Below are 11,169 nucleotides of genomic sequence, written 5' to 3' on the forward strand. Positions count from 1 at the left end.
TTGCAAGGAGCCTCTTGATTGTAAACTTTCAATCGATAATACTGAGCTAGTTAGCTCAAGTTATCAAGTGATGAAGCACCCCTTGGATCTAGTTGTTCAAGCCTTTCCTTGGAATAAAAACACCACATGCATATAACTGGGCTCTTAACCATTGATGCTTAGAGCTTTCATTAATTTCAGAATCTCTTTTGAGCTTTTCATGTTTCAATTTCTTTCTCTTGCTGTGTCTTTTCCTCTCTTTTTTTCTTTTTAGTTCAATTCAAGGATCTTTTGAATGTTTAGAGATTACATAATACTTTTCTTAACCTTTGTTTATGAGGAACCATTCTCCTCATTCATTTAAGACCATTCACAAATCACTATCCACAGCATATAACTACAAGTCATGGACCACCACTATGCATAATAGGACTTTCTTCGAATAGTTCACTTTCCTTTATCAAAGTCAACTCTTCATTATAAATATTGATCACTTAAGGACAAGTACAATGACAAGCTTGAAATGAAAAAGATAAAAACAATAAACAAAAACTTAAGAAACATAATACATGTAAGAAATAGAGAAAGAACAAAAGAAGAAAAGAAAGAAAAAAAAAAGAAAGAAACTCAGCCACCTTATTCATCATCATCACCTCTATCTTGATCCTCTTCCTCATTATCTTCCTCCTCCTCACCATCATCATGAGACTCTCTGGGCTTCCACATCTCTTGCTACCACCCAAGTGTCTCTTGAGTGATATTGATGTTCCCTTGTAGGAGTTGGTCATGAATCCATTGACCAACCACAGGGTATGGAGGCATTGCAGGGTTTGACACTTGCATCCCTATGCATAGATAATTTGTTTTAGTGTCCATGGCTTGCTTGAAAATGAGGAATTCCACATATTGGTTCTCTTATTCCAACATAATATGATTGAGGGTTGCAGTCAGCTGTTCCCAATTAAACCCTTGACGAAGTGGTTGCTCATATTGATCTTGAAGAGCTGGAGGTGGGGGTTGTTCTTCCTGATGTTGTTGAGGTATCACCCTTCTTACCACTCTTTCCATGCTTGTGACTATAATGGGATTGCCTTGAGGAACCAGAATACCTTCCTCATTCATACTTACCTCAGCATGCTTACAAAGGCACTTGATTAGGATGACGATGAGGGTCTTGGGAGGAGTAAAATTCTCTGGATGTTGTCTATACCAAAATCAATGATTTGGCCCCTTACGTAGCTAATGTAAAAAGGCTCTTCCTTTCTTTCCCAAACTGCATTTGCATAAAATTCATGCACCATAGTAAGTTCCACTTGTTGGGGTAGATTTCATAGAAGAAACCACTTTCTTCTCTTTATCTCCTCCATGATTTTCCCGTGTTGGTGTTGGTACTACAACAAATATGGCCTTTAGCAACGCCAAATTTTGCAACGCCTTAAAACCGTTCTCTTAGATATGTTTAGACAACAGTTTTTTATAGTGTTACTGTTGAATTCAATTTTTCATTATTTTATAGCAACAAACTAAAACCGTTCTATTTGACTATTTTAAAGAATGGTTTTATAACCGTTATCATGATTTGTATTTAAGCAACGGATTTTTATTGTTGTCTAAATAATTGTACAAAAGAAATGCATAAAAACCGTTGCCAAAATGCTACACTTTAAAACCGTTCTATTAGATGGTCTTAGACTACGATTTTTATAGTGTTGCGGTTGAAGTTCAATTTTTTATTACGCTATAGTAACAAAACAAAACCGTTCTCTTTGACTATTTTAAAGAACGCTTTTATAACCATTACAACAATCGTTTATGAAACAATAATTTTCTAATATTATTTAAATAATTATACAAATTAACCAATACTAATAAAAATAATTTTAAATAATCATATAAAATCGAACTATTTTTTCTATAAATACTGAATTTATAAAATACTCAAAAACTATTGTTATAAATATATAATAAATATTATTTTTGAAAAAAATAAAATTAAAATAAATTTATAATAAATATTATATATTTTTGTTATAAATATATAACAAATATTATTTTAAAAAAATAAAATTAAAATAAATTTATAATAAATATTATATATTTTTATTATAAATATATAACAAATATTATTATAAAAAAATAAATTAAAATAATTTTAGAATAATTATATATTTATTGAAAAATTTCACACTAAGATAAACCCTAACATAGCCAATGACTCTGATCCCTTCAAAACAAACCATGAGAGCGCGCATCCCTGCTTCTCCCCTCTCCACGGCGTCACTGCTTCTCTGTTCTCCGCGGCCTCCTTGCTTTTCCCTTGTTCTGCTTCTGCTTCACTGCTGTTGCCTTTGCTGTCGCATCCTGCTGCAGCCATCACCCGCGTCACCGTTGAGGAGAGGGATGTGTCGCTGCTTCTGAATCGTGCCCAATCACTAGTTCTCTGCCTCCTCATTGCGGCTCAACCTCTGTTTAGGTAACTCAAGTGTCTCATTTTCCATGATTTTACAGTAATTAAAGAGTCAACGAAAGATATGATGAAAGAGTATGAAAGGGCTGCGCTTCGTCTTGATAAAGTTAAGCTGGTTTGTAGTTTACTCTTAAAAGCTTTTTACTGCAGTTTGGAACCAAATGCACGATTCTTTTTAAGGATATCATTTAGCTTTTCTACTTATTTGATTTTAGCTTAACTGATTACAAAGAAATTATTTTGAGAATTTTTTGAATGTGCTACTATTTCAAACTTCAAATTAGAGCAGGTATTGTTATGATACTCCGAAGTACATAGTTAGTAAAGGTTGTAAATTAGAAACATTTACTTGATAATTTAATAGTCTATCATGTTAAATCTTTCATGTAGATATATGGCATTTTGATATAGATTTACGTGTATTGATAGGTTTTGCAGAGATTAATTGATGTTCAAAAAGCAAAGGCCCGTGCATCAAAAGATTACCCTTTGGAGTTATGCTCACCTATGACAAAAGTTACTCTTGTGGCTGATGTAATGCTTTCTCTGCTCTAGTCAAATATTGATGGCTATATGAAAATAAGATACATGAATATAGCATGTTAACAAAAAAGTCCAGTTATTTTATCCCCAAAAACAAAATGCAGTTAGTATTGATGGTTCACTTTATTTTATTTTGGATATTTTATACCATTCCTACCATTATAATTTGCAACTTGGTCTGTGCGATGGTTCGCTTTAGTTTTCCTGTGCCTTTGGTATGAACTACAATGGCTGCAGAATTCCTATGTACCTAATCATATGGATGTGATATTAAAATCATTATGTACTCCCAAGTCTCCAACGTCTCTTTCAATCCATGAAAAGAGGGTTGGGTTAGGTTAGGTATGTTAGGTTCTGTCATTTTCAATTAAGAACCAAATAGGTAGACCTTATTTTGCCATTAGTTACTTTGTTGATTGATTTTTTTTCTTTAATGAGATTTTTTTCTGAGCAATGTTAGGAGAAAATAGTTCTGCATCGTCATCGGTTCATACTCTGTCATCCGCTGCTATTCCATGCTCTCCTCTCCACTTGCGTCCATTGCGATGCCCCCCACTTGGTCTGCTGAGGTTCGGTTACGATGTGTGTTTGGATTAAGCTTATTTTCTATTATAAATAAAAGAGTCATTTAGCTGAATATGTTCTCTCTGTGTAAAATGTTAAGCATAGAACTTTTGTTTTAATTCAATTTAGTTTGAAATTAAAAGAGTCATTTAGCTGAACATGTTCTCTCTGTTTAAAAAGTTAAGCATAGAAGTTTTATTTTAATTCAATTTAGTTTGAAATTAAGTTATGTTTTTTATTGAGCATAATGTTAATGTTAATGGTTGTTTCCTAATTGCTAGTTGGTTTATTTTGTTAGCATGTAAAGTGGTTGGAAATTCCGAGTTGATTCTCTCAATAGATGTCTTAGTGTTTCCCAAAATGAGTATTTAAATTATGGTAATATTTAGGGAAAAAATTTGTTTGATGACTCTGTTGAGGACATTCTCGGTGGCAGCAGACTTGAAAACAAATTCTGCGACTCTTCTGAGAGCCAAGTCCTTAGGAGTTCCTCAACGGATAAAGGGAGAGCAAACAATGTTGCTAAAGATCAAAGTTTTGGTATGCTTTGTGTTACATGTTTCTCTTCTATGCTTCTTGTAGTTTCCATTTTATTTGATGTTAATCAATGTTCTTTTAATTACTTTTGCAGTTACATGTTGATTGAGAATGCTACTTACTGTAGCAGGTTTAGTCGGAAAATGGCTTGGCTAGTGTCAACGTGTATAGATTTTAAATTTTAAAGTTTTTTGAGTGTCCAAACAATGAATTAATTGATTCTAATTTGGATTTGAATTTAGTTTGGTGCATTTTAAGTTGTAAAATGATGCAAAGCAATGAGTACTACTTTTCTTTGTTATGTATATTTTTCTTTAATCAAACTTCAGTGACACAAAAATTTGTCTGTAAATTAAATTTAATGGTAAATGTTCAATTAGTTATTTCTAGTGATTTGATTCAAATAGTTAAGCTTATTTATCGACACTAAATTAAAATAGTTAGAACTAATTTCAGTGCAACATAAGAAAACTACTGTAAATAAAGAATTATATAATTACAAAAAACCATTGTAAAAAGTCACAAAAGACATTGGTGTTAAAACCGTTGTCAAAGACAACTACAAAATGGCAATGGTATTAAAACCGTTGCAAAAAAAAAAAACACCAAAGGCAATGCTTTTAAACCGTTGTCTTTGTGAATAACAAAACTACAATAGCTTAAAACCGTTGTCTATCCAGTTATGGTTTTAAACCGTTGCGTCATAAAAGAAAACGGTTTTAAACCGTTGCTTATTCAGTAACGGTTCTAAACCGTTCTCTAAAAATTGTTGCTAAAACTGTTGCCTATGCTAGTAACTCTGGCAACGGTTTTTTTGTTGTCGTTGCCTTAGATAAAAAACCGTTGCCTTTGAGCATTGGTAACGGCTGCATATACCACAGGTCAAAAACCGTTGCCAAAGCGTTGCCTAAAGTTTTAGGAACGGTTTTCTGATTGATGGCAACAGTTTTTGACCGTTGCAAAAACCCTTATTTGTTGTTTGACTCCATGTCAAATTTCACTTCAGAAAGCACTTTTTTTGCGATCGTCCAACCATATTGACTTTCATGAACATATAAGCACCCAAAGGAAAGAACCAATAAGAAAAGCTATGGTGCATGCATGAGGGATCAAAACAAGGTGATGTGCATGTGAGTGCATGTGGCACGTGAGTTCATGAGGAAAGAAACCTAAGAAAAAAAATCAAATAAATGAATTAAATGACTAAGGTGTGAGCAAGGGGAGACGTACCTTACTTCGGTAAAGTCTGGCAACACCAAACTTAGTATGACACAATCACTATGGAGCTGGGCCAAGTACCTAGTAAAATGAAAAGCTTAATCTTGGTATGGCAACACCAAATTTAATCCATGAAACACATATAGAAATTAATCAAAGCAAACAAAAAGGAGCATGAAAAGATAAGTTACCAAACGTTGAGTTTCCTCCTAACAAGCACTTCTTTAACATCATTCACTTGACGATGCAGCACCTTTTAAGTGAGGTGATGGACTATTCTTTGACGATCAATCTCGCCTCCTTGGTAATGCTTTAACTTATGGCCATTGACAGTGAATGTTCTCTCTGGACTCTTTTCCATGACCTCAATGTGACTATAAGGGGAGACTTTTATGATAGTGAAAGGTCCAAACCATCTAGATTTCAGCTTTCTTGGAAAAAGGTTGAGTCTTAAATTGAAGAAAAAGACCCTTTGGCCAGGCTCAAAGGTTCTTGCTGAGATCCTCTTATCATGCCACATCTTTGTTTTCTCCCTATAGAGCTTGGTATTCTCATAAAATTCAACTCTAAGCTCATCAAGCTCATTAAGCTGAATCAACTTCTTCTCTTCCACGGCTTTAGCATCAAAATTCAGAAACATGGTAGTCCAGTATGCTTTATGCTCTAATTCTACTGGCAAGTGACAAGATTTTTCATAAACAAGTTGGTAAGGTGACATGCCAATGGGTGTCTTAAAGGCTATTTTGTAGGCCTATAGAGCATCATCTAACTTCTTGGCCCAATCTTTCCTTAAAGCTCCCACAGTTTTCTCCAAGATTTTCTTAAGCTCCCTATTGGAGGCTTCCACTTGGCCACTTGTCTGAGGATGATAGGGAGTGGCTACCTTGTGCTTAACTCTATACTTTAGGAGAAGAGTATCTAGCTTCTTATTGCAAAAGTGGCTTCTTCCATCATTGATCAAGGTTCTAGGAACACCGAACCTATTGATTATATTCTTCTTGAGGAAGTTAAGTACAACTTTAGCATCATTGGTTGGTAATGCTACTACCTCCATCCACTTAGAAACATAATCCACTGCCAATAAGATGTAATTGTTTGAGTATGAGGGTGAGAAAGGTCCCATGAAGTCAAACTCCCACACATCAAACAATTCCACCTCCAGAATAAAGTTTTATTGAATTTTATTTCTCTTGGAGAGGGTTCCTGTTCTTTGGTAATGATCACACTTCTCAATAAATTCCCTTGCATTTGATGACAAGTCATCTTAGCCTAGTTTCACTAGCCTTTTTCTTTGTTTTTATTAGGTTTTATGCACTTTCTTGCATTCTAAGAAAGTAATTTGGATTAAAAATGCATGACTTCTTTGAATAAATCAACCACCATGTAATTGATGTTAAATCATGAGGTTTAAGCTAAATTTAATTGAATTTTAATGATTTATAAACCTTGTGAATTTAGTGATACTTTGATTGGTTGTTTTGATTGCTTGTAGGTGAAGAAAGAAGAAAATAAGAAAAGCATGGCCTAAGGAATGTGCCCAAAGGAAGCAACAAGCGTGCCAAGAGAAGAAAAGCGGGGCAAAAATCAAGGAAGAATGGGCTAAGTTCAAATAGTTAACTGAGCACTAAAGAAAGCAAGGAAATGGCATAAAGCTCAGTTAACTAAGTGAGCTTTATCGGGGGCTCTCAAAAATCCCATAAATGAAGCCACCAAGACTTGAAGCTTGCACCTGAGGGATGACAAGAAGGCGCTACTCCATGGAGGCAAAGGCGCTCAATTGCTTTACTTAATGGAGAGCTACATTATATTGCTAGGCATAAGGAAAATCATGAAAAATAAGCCAAAATGCTTCCTCTAGGATTCGAACTTGGAACCACACGCTACTCCTTGCAAGGAAAAATCAAGAGAAACAGCTAAATTGCTTCCCCCAGGATTCGAACTTGGGAATTCCTTGAAACATAAGGAAGAAGTGCCACCAAGCTTGCAAGGAAAATCAAGAGGAAATAGCTTAAATGCTTGAGCCAAGTTTCGAACTTGGGAATTCTTTAAAACATAAGGAGGAGTGCCCACTCATCCAAGGAAATTAGCTTCAAAGATTTCCTCCACTTGCTCCCACCAGGATTTGAACCTGGGACCTTGAGGCTGAAGGCAAGGCGCCACCAAGGAAAGCTCAGTTGGTTTTTGCAGCTGAGCATTACTCTCCCCAAGCCTTCCACTCTTTGGCACAACAAATGCTCACAAGGGAGCTTGTCATGCGCATCATGACACGGCCAAGCAACAACTTGGCGCAACAAGGAAGCAAGCAAGGCGCTGCACAAGGGGGAGCTCAGTTGGTTTTTCCAACTGAGCACTACCTCCCCTTCCTCCCCACAAATTGACACGGTCAAGACTGGGACGCACGCACCAAATGACACGGGCAGCAACAATGGAGTGCTCAGTTGGTTTTTCCAACTGAGCTTACCCCTAGGAGGTGCATTTGGGCTAAAAATTGAATTAAAAATCTAACTTAATTCATTTCTTCACCAAATCAAAAGCCCATCCAAATTCCAAAATTCAAGAATAGAAAGTGTATAAATAGGAGTTAGTTTGATGTAATTAGGACCTCTTTTTGCTACCTCTAGACTTTACTTTGAATTTTCCTTTTACTTTCATTTTCATTTTGAGTTTTTACTTTGAATTTGTATTTCTGAGAACTTGGAAGGAGAATTGATCTCTCTTCTTCTTGGTTCTTGCTTGAGCCCTCTTTTATTTTCTTGTTTTTGATCTTGGGTGAAGAATTGAAGAACTTCTGTTTCAATCTCACCTTGGGATCTCTTGTTTACTTCTTCTGCATAATTGAATTTCAATTTCTGTTTACTGCTTCATCTTCTCTTTAATTCTGCAATTTACTTTTCTTTATTTCCTTTGCAATTGTTCTTGTTGGATCAAGGAAGGATTTGAGATCTAGACTTGTTATCTAGTCTCTTCCACTCCTGAGATCTTCAACCTCTTTTACTTTGCTGCAAATTAAGCATTGCTTTCTCTGTTTTTAAATTCTCAAAGCATTTTACTCTTCTGTTTAAGATCTACTTCACTGCAATTCAATTTTCTTTTTTATGTTTAATGCAATTTACTTGTTCTTGTTTAATTTCTGCAATCCCAACTCCCAATTCCTTTACAATTCAAGCAATTTACGTTTCTTGCACTTTAAGCTTCAGCCATTTACATTACTTGCAATCTAAGTTTCTGCAATTTAATTTACTTGCACTTTAAGATTCAGCTCCTTTATTTTCCTGCTCTTTAATTTACTGCAATTTTCCCTTCCCCTTTACATTTCAAGCAATTTAGTTTCTGCAAATTACAAACCACTCAACCAATACTTGATTCGCTTGACTAAATCAACCACTAAACTAAAATTACTCAATCCTTCAATCCCTGTAGGATCGACCTCACTCATGTGAGTTATTATTACTTGATGCGACCCGGTACACTTGCCGGTGAGTTTTGTGTTGGATCGTTTTCCACACATCAAGTTTTTGGCGCCGTTGCCGGGGATTGATTAGATTGACAATGATTAAGTGAAGTGGAGATCTAGATCAAGCACTTTTTCTTTTCTGTTTTTTTAATTTTTAACTAACACACTAACTGTTTGAATTTTTGCTTAAGCTAACACTAACTTCACTCTAGCAATAGAGTGTTTAATTTTGGTTCCTGGTTCTGTGTTTATGTAAGAAGGAAGAAGTGATGAATCCATACCTTTTGATCCTGAAACACTTTGGAGGTTGAGAAGAGAACCAAGAAATGGAGGAAAATCCAACAAATCCACAACTGGGAGTGGCCAACGACAATGGTCAGCCCCAAAGGAGAGTATTGGCTTCATATACATTTGCTAATCCAAGGCATTGTGGGAGTAGCATCCTGACCCCAAATGTCGATGCAAATAACTTTGAATTGAAGCCCCAACTCATCACCTTGGTGCAGAACAACTGTTCCTATGGAGGAGGCCCCTTGGAAGATCCAAACCAGCACCTATCCACCTTCCTGAGGATATGTAACACAGTGAAGACCAATGGTGTGCATCCTGACAGTTACAAATTGCTGCTATTTCCATTTTCCCTCAGAGACAAAGCCACTCAATGGTTGGAATCTTTCCCAAGAGACAGCATCAACAATTGGGATGATCTAGTAACCAAGTTTCTTACCAAGTTTTACCCACCTCAAAGAGTTATTAGATTGAAGACTGAAGTACAAAGATTCACACAAACAGATGTTGAACCCTTGTATGAGGCATGGGAACGATACAAGGCTCCAATCAGGAAGTGCCCTCCTGAGATGTTTAATGAATGGGATAAACTCCAAAATTTCTATGAAGGACTGACAATGAAAGCTCAAGAGGCACTTGACTACTCAGCAGGAGGCTCAATGCAACTCATGAAAACTGCAGAGGAGGCCCAAAATCTCATTGATATGGTGGCTAACAACTAGTATTTCTTTGCTCACCAAAGGCAACGCCAACCATCACAAAGGAAAGGAGTGATAGAGTTGGAAGGAGTGGACTCAATCCTAGCTCAAAACAAAATGATGCAGCAGCAAATTCAACAACAGTTTGAGCAAATGGCCAAGAGGATTGATAGCTTGCAAGTTGCAATAGTGAATACAAGTCAACCATCAACCACAGGGGGACAAAATGAAGAAAACCAAGAAGATCAGTAGCAGGAACAACCTCAATATATGCACAACCAAGGCTCAGGCCAAAATGAAGTTTATGGTGACACCTACAATCCATCCTGGAAGAACTATCCAAACATAAGATGGGGAGATAACCACACTTAAAATCAGCAACCATGGCAAAGAAATTCAAACCAAAATAACTCAAGAAACAACCAAAACCACAACTAGCAAAACACTAACCCCAATCCATATAGAAAACCCCAAAACAACCACCCAAATTCCAGTTACTATCCACCCAATAACCAAACCACTAACCAAAACACCTACCATTAACCTTCAATATCTCACAACCAGCCACAAGCGTCACAAGACACTCAAAGAATCTCCAATTTGGAGATATTGATGGAAAAAATGATGAAGCACCAAGAGATAATGATGGAAAAACTCATGAAAAATTAAGAGATGGCCAGACAAGATCAAGAAATAGCAAGAAAAGATCAAGAAGCAGTAAGAAAAGATCAAGCCATAACAAGCAAAAACCAAGAAGCTTGAATCAGAAATCTTGAGATGCAAATGGAACAAGTAGCTAAACAAATTATAGAGATGGGTGAGAAGCAACCAAATGCATCCCCTAGTGCCACTCAAAACCACCCAAGGGACAAAGGAAAAGCTACAAAGTGGGAGGAGTGCAAAGCAATCATAGTAGGAAGTGAGAAGACTGGAGAGAAGGAAGCCATCAATCAGGAAGAACACAACAAACAAGTTCCACAAGAAGAGACAGAAGAGAGAAGTGAAGAGGATAGAAAGACCGAGAATGCAAAAAGCTCAAAGAGAGATAAGGACATCCCTGAAACACAACTACAAGAGAAGAAGGAAGGGATGAAGCCATATATCCCCAAACTTCCATATCCTCAAAAATTCAAAAAAGAAAATGAGGATAAGCAATACTCAAAGTTCTTGAACATATTCAAGACACTCAGCATCAATATTCCTTTCTTAGAAGCACTTGAACAGATGCCATTATATGCCAAATTTATGAAAGAAGTGCTAACAAAGAAAAGACCCTTGAAGGAAGGACAGATTGTTGAAATGACAATGGAGTGTAGTGCCATTCTCCAAAGAGGTCTACCAGAGAAGAAGGATGATCCTGGAAGGTTTTATATACCTTGTACCATAGGAAACATAACTATTGAGAAATCATTCTGTGACCT

General features: G+C 36.2%; 1 protein-coding gene across 1 annotated transcript; it reads right to left on the bottom strand.

Annotated features, from left to right (window-relative positions):
• Positions 1 to 5,564: 5,564 nt before the first annotated feature.
• LOC107636473 (uncharacterized) lies at positions 5,565 to 5,948 on the bottom strand. Its single transcript, XM_016339978.1, has one exon. The coding sequence runs from the start codon at positions 5,946 to 5,948 to the stop codon at positions 5,565 to 5,567; it is 384 nt and encodes a 127-aa protein (XP_016195464.1).
• Positions 5,949 to 11,169: the final 5,221 nt, after the last annotated feature.

The sequence above is a fragment of the Arachis ipaensis genome, chromosome B4 (genome assembly GCF_059453495.1).
Source record: "Arachis ipaensis isolate K30076 ecotype BB chromosome B4, ASM5945349v1, whole genome shotgun sequence".
Classification (NCBI taxonomy): domain Eukaryota; kingdom Viridiplantae; phylum Streptophyta; class Magnoliopsida; order Fabales; family Fabaceae; genus Arachis; species Arachis ipaensis.

Coding starts and splice junctions, on each gene's coding strand:
- LOC107636473 (XM_016339978.1), bottom strand. CDS start 5,948: ATGTTTCTGAATTTTGATGCTAAAGCCGTGGAAGAGAAGAAGTTGATT.